Raw genomic sequence first — 24,128 nt, forward strand, 5'->3', positions numbered from 1 at the left:
CAGGTCTGGGCAGGGTACAATCTGTGAAGCGCTGTAACCTATCAGTTCAGACTTTTGAAACTCTTAGCAAACTCCAAGCAAGCTATGCAAATTTCTTGCACAAGGTGGATCATGAAGCCAGCAAGCCAACATGTCACAAACATGCCCATATGCACACTCAACCAGAGCATGGACTTGACATAGCCTTAGCAAACGAACTTCAAAGATCTTTCGCATGGGTGCCTCCACTCACTGGTGACTCTCACAACTCAGACAATAAATTTCTTGCAGGTCTGGAGTCAATAATGGATGAGGAGCTGCTCGAAGAATTTAGCAGGTTCAAAAATGAGATGCTGGATTCACGCCATGGCTTGCAAGAACTTGAAGGTACTTGCGAAGTCCCAGATATTTTTGAGGAAGGTGTTATTGATTAGAACAAGCTGGAGAAGGTTGATAAAAGAATCACACCTGCAGGATTTATCGAAGAGATTGATGTGGTTGGCTGTGGGTCACAAGGCATGGAGGCAGTCTGGAACATCAACACACTGTTGTTGTTGGAGGGTGTAGCATCCATGCAATAGCTAGATCATTTTTACCGTCATCTTGAACCACTCTAGAAACACACAAAAACATGCAAAACATTTCTGCCTATTTCTGTTTATTTGCCAATTGCCATTCTGCTGTTTTTTTTTGGCAGAACTCGCCCTGAAATATTTCTGCCCCTGACACTACATGGGAGTGGTGGTGGGCAATGCCCACCAGTAAAGCGTGACACTTATATAAGCCAAAAACCCCTAAATGGTACATTTTCTTGAAACCAAGTGCAATACTTGACAGCAAAGCAGTTATTGTGCATTGTATTGTGGTAAAAACTAGTGTAGACTACACTAAAGTATCCTATGTGTAGTACTGAATTATGTGATCAAGTAAATATAGGTTATATGCAATGTTTGCTAGGGAGCATATTAATATTACACCTAAGTGTCATCATTTGTGTCATCAAGATCATTGTCGTGAGTCACCAATTTACCTCATAAATGTGCTGAGTGACGAGCCAAAAGCTTCCTGAGCAGCTCAAGGCACTGTGACTGTGTGATTTGAGTGGAATATGCTTCTCTGCTCCTAGATGGCAATAAACCTTGATCTGATCCTTGAGAGCTGGATCAAGCAAGTGTGTGAGTTGGTTTTGATCAAGCACCAGCACAACACCTGAGGAATAGGCTTCCTTGGCAGAATTACAAGCAGCAGAATCAAGCTTATGCTAAATCAATGCACAGTGTGATCTTCCTGTGATGCAGCTAGGCATGACTTGAGGACCTTGACCTTTGCAGAGATATTTTGGGGAAGTGAGGCAGCGCGTCGCACATCATCCCTTCTACATTAGCGCCAAAGCTGTAAGTCACATTTTTGGAAAATCGCAATTGTGGCTGACCTTTTACCATTTACAGGGGCCGTTTTCATCCGAGACCTCTATGTACCACACCTGTTGTCATTTACATTCGCACACAGCAAATAATATTTTCATTTCCCCCCAGCCAACAATAATTTCAGAATAGATTTTTTGTTTTGTGCCATTGGGGTCTAAAACCAACCATTACTGAGGCTGAAATTTGCTCACAAACGTGAAATTGCAGTCTTGTTTAGAATATTGATCTGTGACATTTTGCCCACGAACACTTAATGCGAAAGTCCATACTTTGGTACATAGGATCAAGTTTCACTTTTCTGTGTGTATGCAGCGTGGGTCAGCTTATATAAGCATCACACTTTGCCAGCGGGCGTTGCCCACCACCAATGGGAGAGCTGCCGCAGGGTGATTCAGTCTACAGTTGCGGACAAGCAAAGTCCGCAAATTTTGTAGGGCCTGCAGGTGAATTTTTCAGGCCAAACCAAGGCCAGATCCAAACTCAGGCAGTGAAAATACAACTAAAAACACTGCTCCGAAATTTTTCCCATGACATTTTTGGCATGCCAAATTTTTTGACTTCTCATATGATATTTTGTTGATGACATGACAATAAAACTATGACAGGACTGCTTCGATTGCCATCATTGCACGCTGTGAAACCTGACGGTGCTGTCTCTGTTTGCACACAGCCCATTCTGCTGCTTTCCTGGTCAAACCTATTCTGTATGCACTCATAAAACGGTATGATCTGTTGATAAACTGCCAGATAACCTCGACTGGACAGGAATCAAGGATTTCCCGCGCCACTTTCTTGGCCGTTGCAAAGCTCGGTTTTGATACCTCGCGGTAACGGTACTTGCACCAGCCCCAGTACTGCCTCAACAGTTAAGGCTATGAGTCAACTTTGGATATATGGACCACTTACCATCTCGATCGGATTCAGTTCACAATGAAACTTCGGCAGAAAAACACACTCATGACCCTTGCTTCTAATCAACTCCTCGAGCATTGATGTCTGACACGAGAAATCATCTTGTTGACTGAGGAGTCATGCCATACAGCAACTTTTGTTATCGATTGGACAGACAGGAGAGCACTTCACACGCAAGCCTTGGACATTAAATCCACGCTCCTCAAGAACAGTTTTCAGGCCCTTTGGTTCGTCTTTTGCATTAGTCATCCTTTGCACAAGTCCGCACTTCGAGATATCAGGATTATTTAGAGGGATGACCGTGTCACATTGCTGACACTGCTTGCCACCATCAAATTTATTCATGTTGAATGCTTTGAGAGCATCAGGAGGAAGAGTTGCGTGGGCTGACGAGTTATCAAAAATGAAGAGAGCTTGGCAATCTGGGCCGCTGACTTCCTCGTGGATTTCAATTGCCAATTTGATCTGTTCGAGCAGGTTGTCGTGTGTCCACCAAGGGTCACCGTCGGCACCAGGATAAATGATTTTTTGGGCGTCTTTTAGGATTGTGCCGTCAGAATCTTGCAAGATGAGCCAGCCATCTTCCTCATTGACAAAATCAGACACGTGAATCAGATGTCCACGTCCCTTCTTGTGTAGAGGTTGCTCGTCAGGCTTTAACCTTGTAACAGAAAAATGAGCTGCAGTATCACCACGACTGTCACAGAAGGCTCACCAAGCATTTCGAGCATTATCATTGGCAGTGAAAACAACATTCGTCGTGCCAGTATGGCTTGATCTGACGTTCTCCTTGATTCAGTGTTGGATCAACTCTCGTCAACTCTCGTCCTTCAAATCGAACCATCCGTTCCTCGAACTTTGCCATTGCAGGCAGGTAAACCTCCTGTCGATACTTCACAACATCTTCTCGCTTGTGACCATCCATGTAAACGCCTTTTCTTATCACAGTTTTCCGCCACCCAAGCTTTATCAACCACCGCCGAGCTGTGCGTTCGCTAATTGGGTGCTTGGGAACAATACCCAGTTCAGGAAAGATTGTTGTCGTGACTGCACTTTGCAGAGCTCACGGTGTTACAGTTCCTGTCGGCAAATTTGATAGCCACGTTCATGCACAATTCTGCACTGATTCATCATGCAAGAAGGATCGAGCATTCTTGCTACCACCTCGCCTTTCAACAGGGAGCTGTTCGAATATTTGGTAGTGACAGGCCAGTGCACGGACTCGACGTGCAAACCAGTTGCCATTCCCATCATGCCACTGACAAGCAATCTCTAAACTGGCACCAATATGGGAGGCACCTTTGAGACGAAGAGTAGCGAAGTTGGATAGAATCAGAAGCTGATTGATATGGGAAAGGGGTAAAACTTTCTGCCCAGCTCGAAGATCATTCTGGATTTGAACACGAAGTGTTTTCCAGTCACGGATTTCAGTATTGGATGCGAGTGTGCCGTCAAGCTCTCGTTCCCACTCCTCTGCATCGCCCTCGCCTGAGATATCTTCTGGATCGGTGTTCTCATTTGTTGTGTTGTCCTGCACAGCATTAGTCTCGTCTGAATCACTAGCCTCTCGATCATCGACAAAAGTTGGATCTGACATCATCGAAACACTTCGTGCATGAGGCAGGATTATTGAAGGGCTCGACTCAGATGCCCCTGCCTCCGGCTCTGCTGGTTCATCTGATGAGTCAGAGAGTGCCCCAGGAGCAATAGAGCCTCGTGTTTGCTGAAATCCGAATGAACTGAGTGATGCCTGGCCCCTCCAACTTTTCTGATAGTGCTGCTGTGTCCGCTTGGACTTGCTCATGACATCAGGGCCCTTAGCATAGGTTGCAGGTCGTGCTTCAGGGGGGTGAGTTGTATCATACTGTATGGTATTTTTTGTTGCTTTTGCACTCACGCTTGCGCTTCGCTGCAGCTTTTTGCATCTTCCTCTGCAGCCTTTCAGGAATCCAGTCACAATCCTTCCCATCTTCCCTTTCTGCCATCTCTACAAGCTTCTTCCCAAATTCTTCGTCATTCAATACATCCAGTTCAACCTCTTCATCGACGTCTGATTCATCCGAGTCCGTTGATCCATGGTCAACATATTCTTGCTTGAAGTTGATCTTTAATCCATCAAAAACCACTGTAAGTGTCTCGTCCTCCAAATCAGACTGCCAGCCTGATTCTGTTTGATAAGGACTTGATTCTCGGGTTGAGCCTGGTGCTGAATCCAACACAGATGCAGGAGAAACACTATGTGATACTTGATGTCAAAGACCGGTGATGTTTCGTGCTTTTTTTCTGGGACGGCCGCGAGCCATGATGAGTTCAATTGTCAATTGTACAGGTTTTTTTGTGCCGTTCTTTGACGGACTCATGTTTTTCTGATTATTGATTCAGAGACAACTCAGCGAAAGCAATCGATTGCACATTTTTCAATATTTTTAGCGATTTTTTAGGGGGTGCGCCAAATTTTGGACCCTGGAAATGTCAACATGGCAGCTATGAGAAATCGGCTCGTGCAAATGTATTCTAGATGTCCATTAGTCTATGAAATCACTGTTTCCAACACTTTCCGTTAAGTTGTGCGTCCCAGAAAATTCAGTCCGTAAATTTGCGGACTTTGCTTGTCCGCAACTGTAGATCCCGACGATCCTTGTTGACACCTTGAAGATAGTGCGGGTTGCTAAGGACCTACTTCGAATAACGAAAGCAAGGTCTTCTCGATATCTCTGCCGACAACAGTGGCAACTTTCATCCGGAACTCCGTGACATCGTGCGTTCACCGGCTAACATCGATGGCTTCAAACCAAATACTTGACTCGTAAGCTATCGACCCTATCGAGGCATCTCACCCCTGGGTTTTGATACATCGCAATGCTTCGAAACATGGCGTCGATTGTCGATGCGCACTATCAGGTGTTATAACCCATTCACCGCTAGGGAGTGGAGATACCACGGACATTTGGCTTAAAGGAAGAGCCAGAACTTAGAAGTTTATGAATAACGTTGTACTTCCGAAATGTTTGCGATCGTTTCGCGGCGCACGATCGAACACGCGCAGGACGTATTGATCTTCGAAAGTGGTCCAACCTGGCCAGTTCGGGATACCAAAAGTATTCATTTATGAGTGGCCAATCTCCAGTGACTTGCTCGCACATCGGACTAGAAAACCGACAGATTACCGTGATGATGAAGGAAACATTGTGTATGCTATAAACAAACATGTATTAGAAATATCGCCGCGATATCATGTTGTACATCACCGCGGTATCCCCCAGCTAGAAAAAAAAAGAACTTTCTTTCTACAGACACCACCGCTAAAAATTACTTGGTTGTATTTGTTGTGTAAACACAGAGCGGGGCGACAGAGTGGCCAGTTGATGATCGGATCTGCCGCGTCTGCAAAACTAGCCGGTGACCGCGGAGGGGAGAAAGGCACAGGAAGACACAACCCGATGGAAAGACAAAGAAAAGCAGGTCTATTGAAATATGCTGATCCTGATACGAAGAGGACACAGTAGAGAGCGGCTAGGATAGGAATGGTGGGCAGGGCGACAGAATTCTACAACAGTGAGCTACATTACCTGCGCGTTCCACACAGCGAGGGATGGTCGGGTGTTTCATCTTGTCTAGCATGTTCCAGTAAAAGATTCGGCAAAACGTGCGATGTCTCCCACGGCATCGTACCCCGCAGCCTTCGAGGTGGACAGGGATGCTGCTGCCCATGACTGATCGGCACTAGATCGACGCTACGGTCAACGAGAAACTTGTGTTGTCCGCTGGCATGATTAGCGCTTACGCCCGCCAATCAGTCCCTTTATGGCACGAAATTAAAGAGGCTGTCGTGTCCACTGTGATACTCTGGAGATGTACATACTTAGTCTTCACTCAAAACGGACGCAGCAAAAATGTTACCACACTTGTGATCTAGCGCGTTCTGCTCCCTCTGTTGCAATCGCAACTTCCGGAGATGAGGGTATTGTCCAGTTCCCAATAATATCAGGAATTTGTTTCGGGCCCCATCAGTACTTGCGACTACAAATGCCGACCCGAAGAATCATTTTAAATTTTTGAGTGACGAGAGCGGGCGTCCAATAGGCTACTTGTAGACTCTGCGTGCGATCGCAGGCCGTTCTGGCCCATCATCTGGCAGGATGTACGGCAGAGCAGCGTAATTAGCCTCCTACGAGGATTGAATGCTATCGCCGAAGATGGACAACGTACTGGTGATTCACTGAGTAATACCAAGTGGCATGGGACTACAGATCTGTTGATCAGAATCCGAAGCCGGGATTGAAAATTTTCACCTTTGAATGTTTCGTAACCGTACAGCCTGATCAACAGAGAATGCATAAAAGCAAGGCAAAAAAAGACGAACCAGCATCCTCTCAAGCATCCTATCATCTCCACCCACCGAGCTCAGTAGACCATTCTCAATCAACTTTTATCACCTAAAATGATCGCCAGTATTCTCGCTCTCCTTCCGTTTGCCCTCTTTGCTGCTGCTCAGAGCAGCCAGTGTGACACTGGTACCATTCAGTGCTGCGAGAGCTCTACCAGCGTGAGTTCAGAATTTTGCAAGACCTGCAATGAAGTTCTCATTTTTTTTTAAAAAAACTTGTAGTATTCAACGGCTCAGTGGATGTACCCTGAGTACGGCATCGTCGACGTTGCTGCAGCGGTGGACGCTGTTGTGGGTCTCACATGCTCCGGCGTCACCGTCGTTGGCACTTCCAGTGGCTGTGAAGCTAACCAGCAGCCACTGTGCTGCGAGGACAACAGCTACGTGAGTGCCAAATGTTCCACGGTTTTAGATCTCAACTAACGTACCCTCTCCAGAATGGTGTCGTCAGCCTTGGCTGCACTCCTATCAATGTCAACGCTTGAACGGATTATGGCGTGAGGATGCAGGTGCTCTCTGAGACAGTAATACCATACTTTGAACGTTATTCTTGTCAGTGCGTTGCCTGCTATGCACTAGTCAGTAAAAGTACCATGATACCTATCTGTTTACCAATGTAACTTATCGCTGTTCTCTTACCTCATGACCGAAAAGAGCGTGTGTACACAGGCTTCTAACTTGGATGCTTGTAGCCAGACATTGTGGCCACAGCCGCAACTACTGATACACAAATTCAATCAACCATGTGGTGATCAAAGCTGTTAGAATCGGACATGAATTGCGAGGATGCCAAGAATCAGAAATGTGTGCGCACTCGCATGATGTGACTTTCGGAAGGTGGAAGTTAGATGCATGTCTGCTTTTATGATACGCAGAGTACTGCCAAGTACACGTACGCCGTACGTGTAACGTGCACGATCCACTGAGCGACAGAGCCGGAAGTACCTGATACTTGAACTCAAGTCAATTGTGATTCCTGCAGCTGCTTCATGCATGGAAATACCTTAAATATTTCAGTTAATGAAGACGTGTTTTAAAGTCCCCAACTTCACTAGTTGAGTAACAGCTGTGGTGTATGTTGAACAAGTTGGCTTCAAGTGGAACAGTCTCGGACTGAGTATATAAAAAGAATTCATACTCCGGAGCGGTCGACCACCCATGACTTGTAATAACTTGGTAAGTAGCAACTTACTTATGGAAATATCAATATAGGAAATATAACTGACTTAGTACGTGCATGCAGGTCTATTCGCAATAACTGTTTCAAGAACTTTCCTTTACAGATTCTGGAGTTCTCTCAAATATTCCAACCCTATCCCAGCTTGCATCTGCGCCTTTCGCTCATCTCTTGCGAATGTAGAAGCAATGTCGGTTTCTCTGACATACTCGAATGCGATTTCCTTCCAGCAGACGAGGACATCGGTCTCGACTCCCACGGCCCATGCAGACTGACGGATGGATACTAGGAAGACACAAGGCAGCACCGAGGCACCGGCCGGTGATGGCTAGTCTCCCCAAGCCAGACCTTGAACAACGGAAGACAGTCGTTCCTTCTTTTTCAAGAGGTGATGGCAGCGAGGGTGAGATGGACTTCACAGCATCGACACTGTTACATCTAAAACCTTCCTAAAATATAAAATTGTCACTCGCACATCACAGACGTCCCGCCCCACCCACGCAGTCCACTGCCACCATCAGCACGCAGAGTGATATATCCATGCACAATGCGCCACATGCCGAGTCTGACACCAGTCTTGCAGATTGGGCGTAGCTGATGTGATGCGCTCGAAAATGCGTCATAGCTGATGCGCATGATGCATTCAATAGGTTCCATATGGCTGCATGATAAACTGCCATCTCGCCTTCCCGGGCATCCCCAGCTCTATTTGTACCCTGTTGTATGGGCATCAAATCTTACCTCTATGGAACAATTGATGGTCTGTGTCCTCTCGGTTTTGATTTCATTCATCCTAATGATAATGACGGATGTTTACATTGCTGTACAGTAGTCTTGACTTCTACTTTACGCTCCTCTGCTGTCAGGTATGACGGTGCTTGGCAGGTGCAAGGGCTTCTCAAGCAAGAAGCTACACTGTTCAAATGCATGCGGCCAAAGCGGACCGCGTTTCTTGTGTGCGAAGTTAGTCATTGATACTAATAGCATATTTCAACATGATGCAATACGAGGATATCTGATTCACAAACACACTGCATTTATTACGTGGCATTCACGACGCATGGGTGGGGTTTAACACAAGACTAACGCGACATGGGCGAGGCTTCACACAGCAGGAACTCTACGATAAAGCGCACCGTGCGTTCAATATCGACGCCTTCAAACCGAAAGTTTGACTCGTAAGCTATTGACGTTATAAAGTCATCTCACACACTCGGGACATACTAATATTCAGAATTGGTGAAGCCCGGGTCAAAAGTGTCAACGAGAAGCAGTTGTTTCGTTCAAGTCGCACATGCTCATTGGTAAAGGGTTCGAGAAAACCGACGACTTACACTGACGTGTATTGGAAAATCTGTTGCGTTATCATGTTGCACGCCACCGCGCCCCCCCTCAGGTAGAAGAAAGTTATTTTTCTACATGACCACCAAAAATGATCTGATTATATTTGTTGTATAGAAAGCGGGACGACAGATCCGCCAGATATGATCGAATCTGCCGCGTCTGCAGAACTGGCTGGCCCGTGTACGGAGCGGAGAAGGACCAACATTGCTAGGCACAGGAACACATGACTGATGGAAACACAAAGAAAGGACGAGCAGGTCTATTGAGAAATGCGTATCGATCATACAAAGAGGCACTATTAGAGAGCACAAAATGGAACATATTATGTCACTGGATTTTTGTGATTTGATGACACACACCTATAGCTAAAGATAGGGATGGTGGGTAGTGACAAAATTTTACAATAGTGTGAGCTACATTACCGGTACGTTCTACAGAGCGAGAGATACGGCCAGCAGGGTATATATATATATATGATACTGTCTGTTTCACTTTTCTGGCTTGTCCTAGTAAAAGATTGGGCAACATATGCCATGTTTGTAGGGATGCCACTGCCCATAACTGATCGAGATCGAAGCTACTGTCAGTGACAAATATCCACTGGCACGATTGGCACTTACCCTCGTCAATCAGTCCCTTTGTGGCAGGAAGTTGCAAAGAGGCTGTTATTCCATGTCATCGTGTACACTGATACTTCTGGATATGTAGGCTTCAATCAAAACGGACACAGCGAGAAAGTTACCGCACCCGGCATGTTGTCTGCTCCCTCCGTTGCAATCGCAAGTTCCGGAGATGACCGCGCCGTCCAGCTCCCAATAATATCATGATTTGTTTTTGGGGACGCCACCAGTGTCATTAGTACAAATGCCGACCAGAAGAGTCACGAGCGAGACAAGAGCGAGCTTTCAATGGGCCAATAGGCTGCATGTAGTGCGATCACAGGCAGCTCAGAACAATGACCGGTGACCTGGATCAGGATGTGCGGAAGAGCAGCGCCATTAGCCTGATCGCCACCAGGATCTAGAAAAGTCTCGAGCGGAACTGGTGGTCTTCGAATAATTGCCACAGTCGAAGATGGACAAAGGAACGTTGAGTATCAAGTCACTGAAGTGGTGTCGTTGTTGAGTTCAGAATTTCGCAAGGCCTGAAACGATGTCCTTATTAAAAACTTGTAGTATGCGGACGCTCAGCTGGACCTCGAGCTGTTAGGACTCGTCGACGTTGCTGCAGCGGTGGACGCTGTCGTGGGTTTCGAATGCTCTGGGGTTACTGTCGTCGGCACTTCCGGTGGCTGTGAAGTTAACCAGGAGCCACTTTGCTGTGAGGACACCAGCTACATGAGTGCTAAATCTTCCATAATTTTAGGATCCAACCAACGTACCCTCCCCAGAATGGTCTCGTCAGTCTTGGCTGCACTCCTATCAATCTCAACGCTTGAATGAGGATTATGGCGTGGGGATGCAGGTGCTCTGTGGGACAGTGTACCATACGTTGAACATCATTCTTGTGTTGCTGCGTTCCTTGCTGCGCACTCGTCAGTACATATACCATGATACCTATCTGTCTACCAATGTAACTTTCCCTTTCTCACGATCGAAAAGACCGTGCATACACAACCCTCCAACTTGAATGCTTGTGTGAGACATTGTGGCCACAGACCAAATTACTTACACAAATTCAATCAACCATCGGTGATGATCAAAGCTATTGGAGTAGGACATCAACTGCGAGGATGCTAAGAATCAGAAACGTGCGCGCACCTCATATCACTTTCGGGAAATGCATATGTAGAATATTTGCAATGAAGTATTCGGTACTACGTGCAGCATGCGTACGTGATTGAGTTTTAGAGACACAATCTGGAGCACCTAATAAACGTCAATCCTGATTCCTGCAACTGCATTTAAATACCTTAAATCTTTCAATTAATGAAGACTTTAGTGTTTTAAAGTTATCAACTTCACTTGCCGAGCAGCAGCTGTGGTGTATTGTTGAATTGGAAGATCGTCACGATCTTCCTGAAGTAAGTAGTCACATTCCGGCCCAGAAGGTTTGGAATGCAGTGTGTAGGGCAAGTCTCGGGCCTTATAGTTTGGCTTTCAGCGTTTTCGTTTTGGTTCCGCTCCTTCGACGTAGCCTATCAGTGAAGCATGGGTGGGGTTTGACACGAGACTAACACGATATGCCAGTGGGCGATGCTTGACACAGCGGGGACCAGGTTCTGAAAATGACTGATCAAGTGACATCAACCATTATTCAGGACATAGAACGTGGTCCCCGTGGCTGAAAACCAATGTTCACTGAACTTCAATTAGAGTCAATAGAAGTAGCACAGCAGGCAACGTACTACACGATGATACATCTTCGCTGTACGAGTCCATGCACGACAAGCACTTCATCGTGAATAAAATTACATGTGTTTCGAGCAACATACAGCATGACAAGGTGATCCAAATGTTTATTGTTGTGATCGTTAGCCATATTCCCGGGGGTGATACTTCTTACTTGTATGCCCAGTGTCGATTGGCATGCCATGGGGGTTGGGCCGACTCTCTGAATAATGATAGTGGTGTTCTTCAAGGGTAGCCTATTCGGAAGAACGAAATGGAAGACGTCGTAAGTGAGGAAGAGCAGCGACATAATAATTTACAGTCCAGAAGGTCTAACCCAAAAGCAGTCCTTTTCAGTGCTAGCGTGTTCACTGGGATTAAATAAAATCGAAATCGACTGATCAGTGTTTACGATTCGGAGGCGAGGATGAAAATTTCACCTTTGGAATTCTCATAGAATACCGTAAAGCAGAAAGGGCATAAAAGCAATGTAAAAAGGTGAAAGCAACCCATCCTCTCCCCTCTCTGCCCCCAAGCATCATTCTCAGCCAGCTTCTATCGCCTAAAATGTTTGCCAGTGTCCTCGCACTCCTTCCATTTGCCCTCTTTGCTGTCGCTCAGAGCAGCCAGTGTGACACTGGTGAGATCCAATGCTGTAACAACAGTACCAGCGTGAGTTCAGGATTTTTGAAGGCCAGAAACGAAGTCCTAATTGAAGGCATAGTATACTTCAGGTGCCGCTAAAAATGCCTTCACCGAGGCCGGCCTCGTCGACGTTGCTGCAGTGGTGAACGCCACTGTGGGACTCACGTGCTCTCCCATTAGCGTCGTCGGCACTGGCACTGGCTGTTCCGCTAACCAGCAGCCACTTTGCTGCTCGGACAACAAATACGTAAGTACCAAATCTTCCACGGTTGTAGGATTCCGCCAACATACCCTCTCCAGAATGGTGTCGTCAGTCTTGGCTGTACTCCCGTCGGTGTTAACGCCTGAACGAGGGATTATGGCGTGAGGATGTAGGTGCTATGTGGGACAGTATATCATACTTTGAACATTATTCTTCGATCATCACGCTCCTTGTTGTGCACTTATCAGTAAAAGTATCATGATACCAACCTGTCTGCCAATGGAACTCACTGTTGTTTCCTTTTCCTCGTGATCAAAAGAGCATCATTGGGCACAGGCTCTTCAAGACTGACGTTGTCGCCGCCAGTGTCGCGCCTGCTAAATGTGTAGCGTGCAAAGCCAATAATTGACATTGGACAAGACATCAATGCAAGTGTCCAAAACATGCACGACCCTTAGTTGTAACCTTCTATAGGTCGAATGTCGATATGATATGCGGTTTTAGCCTTTCCAAACTCGACTGAAATACTACATACAACCAAGTGAACAGCGAACAGTGAAATCCACGAGCACCAGGTGCCTGAACTCGTATAATATAAACCATAGGCGCAATCCCCGGCCCAGGCCAGTCTTAAGTAGAGGAGACAAAGTCGGGAGTAACTAAACTCTGATCAGTAATCCTGATTCCTGCACTGCAGTGTACACATGCAAATACCTCACATTCTTCAGTTGGGTGAAGGCCTCGGTGTTTCGTTGTTGGCAGCTTAGTGTAAGTATATGCTGAAATGAAAGTTGGCGGTCTTGAAATATTGGTTATACAAGGAAATTCAACTCAACCATGATCCGACCACTCATAAGCTTTTTGACAAACAATTTACACCAGCTAGCCAACTACTCGTCAGCTGGCGGAGAGTAGTCCTAGTCACTCACCCTGCAGTTGGCTTAACTCGAATGTCTGAACTTTCCTTTGCAGAGTTCTCGCAAACATTTTCTCCACCAACCCTCGTGCCAACTTTAAATGCCCTCCTCGCTGGCCTATCTCTCCCATTCAGGCTCACTTCCCCAACGGACCTGGCGCCTTCTTTACTCCTTGCAATTTTAGAGTCCATACTCGAGTCCCGCCTCCCTATCCCAGCTCCAATCCGTGCCTCTCGCTCATCTCTTGCAAAAGTAGAAGCGATGAAGGTTTTCCTTGGCGTACTCGAGTGCGATGTCCTTCCATCAGATGAGGACATCGGCCTCGCGGACCTTGATCCCCGGAGACTGGCGGATGGATGCTGGGAAGAAACTGTTTTCGTTGGTGAGCTGCTTTGTTGGCTGGGGAGGAAACGAGGCATTATCGAGGCGTTGGTCGGTGATGATAGCGAGGGCGAGGTAGATCTTACAGCTTCGATGCTGTTGCATCCAGAATCTTCCTACAATGTAGAGCTGTCGCACATCACAGACGTCCCGCGTCACCCACGCGTTGCTTCTCCCTCCACGCGGTCCACCACTACCATGAGCGCGCAGACCGACCTATCCATGCACAACGTACCACATACCGAGTCTGACACGAGCATGGCAGATTCTGAACTCTCAGATCGCACAGAGACGCAGCCACTCCACGACACTAGTATAAATCACCACCCTCAATGTATTCACGAGCTCGAGGACCCATCATATTTCCTCGAGCATGACGCTTCTTATGCGTCCAATGTTGATGAATCGATGGAAGAATTAGACCCCGACCACTCTACCCAATCGACCTCCTCAGACGAGCAGCCTCCGACTCCTACACCTCAGCCTGTCCGTCTGAAAGGCTGGATCGGCGCTGTTGATTCTGAACTTGAAATCAAAACATTCGCAGCGAACAAGCTTAATGCAAGCACGCCTGTCAAGGCCAAGAGTCAACGGCGGAGTTCTGGTCTTTTTCCCGTGACAAGCGGGAATTCTACTCCACGCATGCCGACAACGTCAGTGCGCATGCCTGCTAGCGCGCCTTCGGCACGGACGTGGGTTGACAACTTCTCTATCCTTGGGGCTGGCCCTTCCCGCTTGCCATCGCTGCCATCATCAGCACAAACGCGGAAGGCAGATTATTGTTCTCCCACAGAACGCACGGTTGCACTTCTGAACGAGCGCGCGAGACTCCTCAGTGAACTCGCAGATCTGCGTCGGATTAGAAAGGCCAGTCGATGACGGGCAAGCGGGGATGCCATGTTTGCACCGGCTGCGTTTAGTGTGTAGAGCGTAGCTTCGATGTTCCACTCAAGTCTTTTGCGATCTTTTATCTCCGCTGATAATGTTTGGATTACTTATTAGTGTAACTGTCTATTATATGCCTAGCCTAATTGTGTACTTCAAGTTGTGCATTTCACGATATTGTTTGTTCATGTTGAATTCTAAAGCTTGTGGCAAATAAGACCAAACTCCCGAATGGGAGACTCAGATGAAGATGTAATATTAATATCGCGGACGGCCAGATCAGAAGGCAAAAATAATGGGCGCTAGCTTCCGCGGAGCCGGAATCAGCTGCTAAGAAGAATCCGGGCTATGACGGCGATGATGTGATGAACGTAAGAGTGACCGGTCCACACTGGTGATTATAATTGCAAAGAAGATTCGTTACCGTGGAAGTGGAAGCTCCTTCAACAAGTTTGAGGTGGTAAAAGAATCACTCCGAGGAACCAAGAATTCGTATCATTATAGGAATCCACAAGTGCTTGGGCCTGGCGGTGGGAAGGTTTCGTGAGGCACATTTGAAAATTCAAGGCACTTTGGCCGTATCACACGGATTCACTCAAATCGGTTGTTTCATCTCGCCCTCATCCAGTGTCTCCAGACTCCAGCTACTAGGCTAGAAATTGCACCGGCGAAATATGCCTCCGCAACTGCTTGGTAGTTATCTCCTTCTGGTCGAAAAACTAAGACGTGGATGTCCGAGATTAGGGTTCCTAGCCCTGGCGTACAAATTGTCACCTGAAAACTCCCGCATTCAGTCCAGGCAAGCCCGTAGATGCAATTGCTGAAAAACATGTGCGCATTCCACATACGGTCTTTCGAATGCAAGATATGATAAGAACAAATGAGCCGTTTCGATGATCAAGGTGTCAAAAACATCCTGCACCTGAATTTTGGGATTTGGATGTAGGTATCTGGACAGCAGAGACCACTCGAACCGTTTACTAGATCGGAGGGGGTACAGGGGGAAGGGACCTGATCAAAAAGAACTCCGATTCAGTGAAAGGGTGACTATTAATGTTGATAGCAAATTCGAAGTTTGATGCATATCCGACGGTCACGCCGCATCTAATTCTTCCAGTCCAGATTGGCAAAGGAAGCCTAGTTTTGGAGCCAGCAATTTTTTGCATGCAGCAAGGACTGTGCTTGGTTGGCGGGAATGCAAACTTTGAACACCGTCGTCGGCAAGAGCTTGTCAAGTGTCTGTTTGAGCGCGATGGGCGCGAAATAATAGTTCGACAAGTTGAAGTTGCAGCTGTTCCCACGCCATCTTGAGCTTGACTTCGACCCTCATCGACCTAGCCAGCGAAGTACTTCCCTTTGGAAAACCGGCCGCATACCAGGCTCTAGCTCATAATGAATTTAAATTGACTGCAGCGTTCTGCTTTGTGGTATGATCGTCTCCCAGCAGATGCTACTTTAGTAGCTTTTCGTAGCCACTTCCCTCCACTGCTTCCTCGCCTGGTCCTTCGATCCCGTCGGGTCAATTTCGACGTTCGTAAGTCTTCACAGGAAGCTGATTATAATCTCTAAGTTTGACCGAAGTCTGTCTTCATCCAGTGAAGGATCTTCTGTTTCGTCTGAATTCTCACCTTCACCACAACGGTTTCATTATTGCCGCCGATACCTTTTGTCAGTTGCGCATTCCACGTCCTATATACTTACTCTTTCCCTTGAAAGCACGTCATTATCAGTAGGGGCTATTCAAAAGCAGAAAACCCATCCTTGTGATATTTGTCCAGGTACGGACATCAAAAGCGCCTTCCAGTTCATCGAATTTGGCGTCCACCTTCAGGGACCATCACGTTCGCAGCTGATCTAGGTGAGTGGAGTAACTATATAAAAATTCCCAATTGTGATTGACCCACGCTGCCATCACATACAGTCGGTCAAAGCTCCAAACCTCTAGCCTTTCAAGGTTCTTCAAAGAGTTTGTTAAGATTATCCAGACAACATCAAGCTGATACTGCGTCCTGAGGTACAGGAAAGCGGCGGCTTCTGGCTTCTTCAGGAACCAGATAAGAGATACGACCCATGGCAGAAACTGTCGATCCTTCTTGCATCTATAATCGGTCATTCTCTGACATCCTAATCTAGTCACCGGAATATTACATTTGTCCTTCATCCAACGTTTGATGCAGACCCGCCCCTTCTAGCCTTCCAGCGGTTTCTTCCAGCAAAGCAATTGTTAGCACGTACAAGTCGCCGGTTGTTTTTACAGTCAAAACCATACTTTTTCAAGTGTAGTCGCCTGACGTCATGGCGATGAAGGCCCAACGAATGCTCTTCTGGTGATAAAGAATTGACATACTGAATTGAAGACAAGTAGTACGGCGTTTTCGAGTAATTATGTAACGCATCTTCGGAATAGGTCGTGTTCATTATCATTCCAGTGGTTCTGTCACAAGGAATGGAAGTGACCACGGAAGTCATCACAAGTTAGTGCCTTTCCCCTTCGTGTAATGTGACCCGGTACAGGTGACCGTCAAGCTATAACAGCTATCTCCTCGATCGACCGACCTACTTTCCCACTTAAACTTGGACGCAGCTCTCTATTTTGAACCCCAGCAATCATACCCGATATTCGCTTGTGTTTAATAGGGCAGCAACGTTGACAGAGTGCATTTCTCACATCCGAGCACTCTTGCTACACCGTCCAAGGTACATGGCTTCAGTCTGCCTACGCTCCTGTTTTAATGACGCGTTTGTTACGAAAGTTATTGCAACCCCTCAGTTCTACGCAGATGGAAAGCCATACTTCGCGGCCCAGGGTCGTACCTTTGTTTTCTGGCCAAGGGTCCTCATCTGGCGCTCTAGCCCTGGCTCTTCAGCAGGCTCTCCGTGATATTCGCTCACCCTCTGGTCATTTGCTTTTGACTTCATGCCACGAGGCTTTCCATGCAGAGGTGTCGAAGTTATCAGGAAACGAGCTCGACGAATCCCGCATTTCCCTGGTCGATTTCCAGGAAGCCACCTCGCTTCTGTCATTTTCGAGTGTTTACGAGCACAATCCTATCATTTCTAGCGTCTCGCTCTTCCTCGTACAAGCTCTGCGATACCTCGCGTACTTCTCAGGCTCAACGGAATCTCCCGGACGTGGTACCTTCGCAGAGATACTGAGAAGCAATGGCGATCACCTTCTTGGGGCGATCGGCTTCTCCTCTGGGATCGTCACGGCATGCGTGGTAGGAGCTTCCAATAGTGTGCTCTCGTTCATGTCGAATGCAGTGGAGGCATTTCGCCTAGCATTTTGGGTCGGAGTGCGATCTACGCAGCACAGAAACAAGGAGCTACAATCTGCTTTGGTTTTTACTGAAATAGCACTGCCTTGGACTGTCGTTTGTCTCGGGTTGAGTGTATCCGATGTCCTGGACTTCATTTCCGATTTTGAAATCAAGGTGAGAGGCGGTTGCACCAGTGACGCGCAGGAAAAGCTGACAAGACTCATAAGAACGATTGCAATTCTTCCCTTCACCTGACCGCTGTTATAGATAATCAGCACGTCACTGTTTCTGGTCGTCCAGATATCCTGCAGCTCTTCTCATCCTTGATCTCAACTTCCAAGTCTTGCACCATCCATCCGACAACGGTGAACGCTTTGTATCACGCACGCACCCTCCGCAGTGTCCACGCCCAGGTCTTGGCTGATGTTGGGAGACATTCGATTCGCTTTCCTGAGTTTTCCGACCTCAAATATCCCGTCTTTTCCACAATCTCTGGGAAGCATTTGCTGCCGGGTTCCGGACACTCCTCTCTTGTGGACGCTGTCCTTGACATGATAATCGTGTCTCCTGTAGACTGGATGTCTGTGGTACAGGGACTTGGTAGTTCGGCACCGTCCGATGCTCCCATACAGGTATTGAACTTCGGCCCTAGCTCTGGTCTCCTTCGAACGCTGGAGAAATCACTCTCAGCCGCCAAAATTATTTGTACGGACGTGACCGTCTGCGGCAATCCTGATGGTACGACGGGATACAACCCAAAACAAGAGCCGATAGCAATCGTCGGGATGGCACTCCGCATGCCTGGTGCAAAAACCGCGAACGACCTTTGGGAAATTCTTGAGCGAGGAATTAATACCGTTTCCGAGGTGTGTTTTTTTTGCGTTCTATGATGTTTTCACGCGATAAAATTTGCCTGTTGAGATTCCTGCGGACCGTTTCCAATTGGCGCAGTACACATTTTCTAATGGCACAAGCAGCCGGACGATGAAGGCTCATACCGGAAATTTCTTGGATTGTCCTGACGAGTTCGACTACAAATTCTTCAAGGTATCGCCTAGAGAAGCAAGAAGCATGGATCCACAACAAAGAATTCTCCTGCACACTGCTCATGACGCCCTTGAAAATGCTGGTTACGTCCCAGACGCCACGCCTTCTTTCCAGCGTGATACTTTTGGTTGTTTTATCGGCACTGCTACCCACGATTATGCAGACAATTTACGGGAGGATATTGACGTGCATTACAGCACGGGTATGCAGCCTTCTTCTCGATGTGTAACTCATTCTGACAAATGTTCAGGGACGCTGAAATCTTTTCTCAGCGGCCGCATATCGTACGCAATGCAGTTTGGCGGCCCTTCGGTGGCTATTGATACTGCTTGTTCATCGTCTATCGTCGCAATCCATCAAGCATGCCGCGGACTTATGAATCGGGACTGCAATGCTGCAATTGCAGGCGGAGTCAACATCATCTCGAGTCCAAATGTAAGTGAGACTTTCGGCTTCCGATATCCATCCTTCAGGCTAATGGCACCCCTGGCAGATGTTTATCGGCCTCGATCATGGTCATTTCCTTAGCCCGTCCGGCCAGTGCAAATCCTTCGATGCATCAGCTGACGGCTATTCTCGGGCAGAGGGATGCTCTCTCTTTGTTCTCAAACGTCTTTCAGATGCGGTTGCAGAGAGCGACGACATCCTCGGTGTTATCCGCGGCGTTGATGTCAATCAGAGCGGGCTGGCGCATTCAATCACCCACCCGCATGTACCTACCCAGGTCGCTTTACTGAAGAGGCTCCTACAAAACTCCGGTGTGGATGCGTCGCGCGTCAGTGTCGTGGAAGCGCACGGCACTGGCACCCAGGCTGGGGATTGTGCCGAGCTCGAGAGTATCCGCGCCGTCCTTTGCCGTACTCGCGATAGCGGAAACCCCCTTCATGTCACTTCGATTAAAGCCAACATCGGTCATTTGGAATCTGCTTCTGGTGCTGCTGGTCTTGCAAAAATTCTACTCATGTTCCGACACGACACGATTCCTGCTCAGATTTCCTTAAAAACATTGAACCAGCGCATCGCACCGCTAGCCCATGATAACACTATCATCGACACGCTTCCCTCGCCGTGGGTGCGCGGATCGTCGCCCCGTATGGCACTGCTTAACAACTTCGGAGCATCAGGTTCAAATGGAGCGCTCATAGTGGAAGAATATCCGAAGCATGCGAAAGCTTCAGCAATTGCTACGTCTTACGTCTTTGGCATCTCTGCAAAATCTCCCGAGGTTCTCGAAAATCTCCGCCTTCGCTACATCCAATGGCTTCGCGATGCCCGAAATCGCTTGATTCCCCTGGGTGACATCGCATATACTGCCACAGCGAGAAGGCAGATATACCCTTTTCGAATTTCTGTTGACGCAGGCAGCAAGGAGCAACTCGTTCAGGCTCTTGGAAGCGCTGAGATGTCTCATTCCGAGCGAAGTTTCGGTCAAGTAGTTTTTGTCTTCTCCGGACAAGGCAGCTATTATCGTGGCATGGGGAAGCTCCTCTACTCGACGTCTACAGTCTTCCAGCGTTGCGTTGACAGATGTCACCGATACCTTGTGTCGAAAGGCTTTGTGGGCATCCTTCCCAGCATCATGGGAGACGCCACGAATAGTGGGTTGAATGAAATGGAAGAATTCGAAGCGTCTCAAACTGCTACGTTGGCGCTAGAGTTCTCGTTGGCGACATTATGGATGCATTGGGGTTTGACGCCTTCCACAGTCATTGGGCACAGGTAAGACTTATTTTGATATACGATTTGTAGATGACTAACAGACATCTACTAGCCTCGGTGAATACGCTGCTTTAGTCATCGCCGATGTGCTCTCGCTCGAGGCGGCCTTATTTTTGGTCGCATCACGTGCTCGCCTCACATGGCGTAGTTGTGCTTTGGGTGTAACAGGCATGTTGGCTATCAGGCTCGGGGAGCAAGACACCAAAACCATCCTGAAGACCGCGTCGTATTCGGATATCTCCATCGCTTGCGTCAACAGTGATTGCACTTGTGTTGTTTCTGGTCCACTTTCTCAGTTGCACGCTCTGAGCGGGGAGTTGGCGGCTACAGGATGCAAGGCCCGTCTCCTCGACGTTCCTTATGGATATCACAGTCAAGCCATGGACCCAGTTCTGGATGATCTCACCCGATTAGCGCGCACTGTATCCTTGTCTTCCCCCAAGGTGTCAGTTGGTTCTACCGTTCTTGGCCGACTTGTTCACACAGGTGATACTTCGGCCTTCGATGCAACCTATTTCTCTTCGCATTGCCGTCTGCCTGTCCTTTTCGCTTCAACTGTTGAGGCCTTGTGTAAGCACCCTTCTCTCTCGCAGGTAGAGGCTTGGATCGAGATGGGACCCCAAGCCTCATGCGTGTCAATGATACAAGATTGTTCAGCTGCTCCCAGCGAAGCGGCGGTATTGCCGTCGTTGAGCAAGCACGATAACACGCGGTCTACTCTTACCGCCAGTCTATCTCAGCTCTATAGAACCAGCGCTCCTTTGAACTGGCGTAACGTCTTTTCAGAGCTATCCCCGGCGACCTGCACTGGTTTGCCACCATATCCACTCGAGAGTCACAAGTTCTGGGTACAGTACAGGGAGCCTTCCATTCACTCTCCTTCACCACCACAAAGCAGGGCGCAATCCAATCTGATATCCGACTATACCATGCTGCAGGTGTGGGTGCAATACCCATCTCGCGAGAATGGCAACTCGGCCAGTTTTGATACTCCTATCGACGTTCTGGCTCCGTATATCCAAGGGCACAAGGTAGCAGGGCACTGCCTATGCCCGGCATCGGTCTATCTTGAACAAGCTCTTTCAGGCGCAGATCTTTCACAGCGCTATCTGGGCTTCGATTTCGGGAACAGTATGGCTGTCCTCCGAGGGGTTCATTTTGCGAAGCCGCTTGTTTACCGTCCTCAAGTGAATCGCGTTATCCGTACCCATGTCACCATTCATGAAGACGGTACTGGTTTCTTCAATATAACATCTCGACTGCAATCTTCTCTAGAGGAATCGGTTCACGTCCGCGGAGAAATACGCTTTCAATCTATCAGGGAAACTGCTGCTACTCTTGGCGATGAGTTCCGTCTCGTAACCAGACTTAGTGCTTCGGAGGTTGGTTTGCGGAAGGAAGGTCAGGCAGAGAGCTTTTCCACTCGAACGGCGTATGACGTGGTCTTCCCTCGTGTTGTTGAATACTCTGAGAGGTATCGGACGATCCAGTCTCTGACTGTCAGCGCGGATGGAATGGATTGTGTAGCGCAAATCAAGCTTCCCTCAGATGACCTAGGATCTTCCTTCGCTGCTCACCCTATTTTCACCGACACCCTCCTCCACACCGCTGGATTCCTGGCAAATATGCAAGGCGATATCAGTGATGCTTATATCTGCAGCGATGTCGAGTCATTCAAGATGCTCTCCGAGTTTATCGACCAAGAACAATCATACACTATTCATTGTCGCGGGACGTGGATGTCTTTTGACAACATCGTTCTCACCGACGCTTATGCGGTCCAAGAACAAGAGCCCCACCGTGTTGTTGCGCTTATGAAAGGGATTCAATTCAAGCGTGTACGCCTGAGCAGTCTTGCTCGAGGGTTATCAAGCGCAGCAGACCCTTCCCTTGCTAAAACACGAAGGCGAACCGATTCAAATGCTATCATCTCACCGACATCCCCCGAGAGTATTATCTTTGGACGCTCGCGGTCTAGTACACAAAGCACAGATCGGCACTGTGGCACGCAGATAAGTAACTCTGGTAGTTCGGCCCGCTGCAGCAGGCCGTCTTCACCAGAAACCTTAGTGTCTGAGGATGAAAGATGCATCCGCATCAGAGATATTATTGCGCAGGTACTTGGCCTTCCGACTCCAGATATACAAGATCACTCCGACTTCAAATCTCTGGGCCTTGACTCCCTCAGTTCAATCGACGCTCTACACGCCCTGAAAACCGAGCTCAATGTTGACCTTCCCCACAACACATTCACTTCTTGTTCCACAATCGCATCCTTGAACGCTTTTCTTGATAATTCCACTTCCCCCCAGAAGTTCTTGGAACGATCCCGTACGTCGACAGAAACACTACGACCCGCGTCTTTTAATGCTCGCCTGTCACAACTCCAGTTCAACAAGGACGCGACCGCTGTCCCGCTACTTCTTATTCACGATGGCAGCGGATTGACCAGTCATTATGATCGTCTGATGCCTTTACATCGTGATGTCTTCGCTCTCGCTAATCCCCGTCTGATTACTGGTGGAACGTGGGAGACTGTTGAACAGATGGCAGAATCCTACGCCAACGTCATTTTGGGCGCAACATCAGATCAGATCATCATTGGCGGTAAGCAGTCACTATTGCTCAGTAGGACATTATTAACGGTGCAAGATAGGGTGGTCATTTGGTGGCGTGGTGGCCTTCGAAACCGCTAGGAGGCTCGCTCAACATGGCAGACATGTCCGTGGCATTATTCTCATCGACTCTCCTTGTCCTGGAAAACACGTGCCACTGTCGTCTTCTGTGATAGAACACATCATGAAGTCGCACTCCCGAGGATGTGATTCGAGGACCGTAGGTCTTGTCGAGAAACAATTCAGAGAAAGCTCGCGACTCCTTTCCGTCTACCACCCATCCTGCGAAGAAAAGTTCAAGGTTCCGGTAGTTCTCCTTCGCTCGTCTGAGGGGTTTGCTCCTCCGAGTTTGAGTGACGTCCCAGACTGGCTGCGATATCGTGAGAACGAAGATGTTGTCGTCGACGATTGGGAGGCCCTCACACAGTCCGCTGTTAAAACTTGGTCAATTCCAGGCGATCATTTCAGACCTTTTGATCCCGATAATGTAAGAGCTCGATATGTCAGGAGGCGAAATCAACTAACGCACAATTATTATATAGGTTGAGCAAACATCTCAGCAGCTCGCGGATGCGTGTCATTATGTGGAAAGGCTATAAAGGATACCCCGCATTTTTTATTTCACTCCCTTTGATGTCAATGCTTGCTTCATACCCACCGCAGATATTGTTTGTGCATAGCTCTTTTTTTCTCTCTTTCCGGACCAAGACCTTCATGCTTGCATCTCGTTCCGTTCTCGTTGCTCGTGTTTTTGCATCCATATACCCAGTCGACGTGTCACGCAACTGCGATTTCGGTCTTCCGTCTATCAATGCAATTCGGTTTTGACGCGATCTGATATAAATATTCAGACCCCAGATTGCAATGGGCCAGATAACTTTGCTGCATAATTGTACACCCC

General features: G+C 47.9%; 6 protein-coding genes across 6 annotated transcripts; 5 read left to right on the plus strand and 1 right to left on the minus strand.

Annotated features, from left to right (window-relative positions):
• Positions 1-6,759: 6,759 nt before the first annotated feature.
• EDB91DRAFT_1084767 (fungal hydrophobin) lies at positions 6,760-7,190 on the plus strand (the record flags this gene model as incomplete). The annotated part of the gene is made up of 3 exons (XM_041315814.1): positions 6,760-6,864; positions 6,928-7,089; positions 7,143-7,190. 3 exons carry the CDS (start codon positions 6,760-6,762, stop codon positions 7,188-7,190), a joined length of 315 nt encoding a protein of 104 aa, XP_041173921.1.
• A 673-nt stretch (positions 7,191-7,863) lies between these two features.
• EDB91DRAFT_1084768 (uncharacterized protein) lies at positions 7,864-11,513 on the plus strand (the record flags this gene model as incomplete). Its single annotated transcript, XM_041315815.1, has 14 exons — positions 7,864-7,881; positions 8,153-8,285; positions 8,533-8,642; positions 8,768-8,845; positions 8,995-9,019; positions 9,341-9,406; positions 9,592-9,606; positions 9,737-9,808; positions 9,935-10,029; positions 10,402-10,546; positions 10,691-10,760; positions 11,018-11,057; positions 11,178-11,249; positions 11,487-11,513. 14 exons carry the CDS (start codon positions 7,864-7,866, stop codon positions 11,511-11,513), a joined length of 966 nt encoding a protein of 321 aa, XP_041173922.1.
• Positions 11,514-11,752: 239 nt separating this feature from the next.
• EDB91DRAFT_1151979 (fungal hydrophobin) lies at positions 11,753-12,705 on the plus strand. The gene is made up of 4 exons (XM_041319449.1): positions 11,753-11,927; positions 11,997-12,228; positions 12,281-12,448; positions 12,502-12,705. Exons 2-4 carry the CDS (start codon positions 12,124-12,126, stop codon positions 12,547-12,549), a joined length of 321 nt encoding a protein of 106 aa, XP_041173923.1. The 5' UTR covers positions 11,753-11,927; positions 11,997-12,123; the 3' UTR covers positions 12,550-12,705.
• A 524-nt stretch (positions 12,706-13,229) lies between these two features.
• EDB91DRAFT_1151983 (uncharacterized protein) lies at positions 13,230-14,781 on the plus strand. The gene has a single exon (XM_041319450.1). It carries the CDS (start codon positions 13,354-13,356, stop codon positions 14,578-14,580), a length of 1,227 nt encoding a protein of 408 aa, XP_041173924.1. The 5' UTR covers positions 13,230-13,353; the 3' UTR covers positions 14,581-14,781.
• A 383-nt stretch (positions 14,782-15,164) lies between these two features.
• EDB91DRAFT_674717 (uncharacterized protein) lies at positions 15,165-15,613 on the minus strand. The gene is made up of 2 exons (XM_041328055.1): positions 15,509-15,613; positions 15,165-15,437 (listed from the first exon to the last, which is right to left on the minus strand). The coding sequence occupies exon 2, from the start codon at positions 15,430-15,432 to the stop codon at positions 15,196-15,198; it is 237 nt and encodes a 78-aa protein (XP_041173925.1). The 5' UTR covers positions 15,433-15,437; positions 15,509-15,613; the 3' UTR covers positions 15,165-15,195.
• Positions 15,614-17,366: 1,753 nt separating this feature from the next.
• EDB91DRAFT_1226589 (putative polyketide synthase) lies at positions 17,367-24,062 on the plus strand (the record flags this gene model as incomplete). The annotated part of the gene is made up of 8 exons (XM_041320989.1): positions 17,367-18,020; positions 18,074-18,712; positions 18,768-19,095; positions 19,144-19,328; positions 19,387-20,612; positions 20,665-23,219; positions 23,269-23,714; positions 23,770-24,062. 8 exons carry the CDS (start codon positions 17,367-17,369, stop codon positions 23,824-23,826), a joined length of 6,090 nt encoding a protein of 2,029 aa, XP_041173926.1. The 3' UTR covers positions 23,827-24,062.
• Positions 24,063-24,128: the final 66 nt, after the last annotated feature.

The sequence above is a fragment of the Suillus paluster genome (assembly GCF_016628075.1).
Source record: "Suillus paluster strain FC165 chromosome Unknown EDB91scaffold_58, whole genome shotgun sequence".
NCBI classification, from domain to species: domain Eukaryota; kingdom Fungi; phylum Basidiomycota; class Agaricomycetes; order Boletales; family Suillaceae; genus Suillus; species Suillus paluster.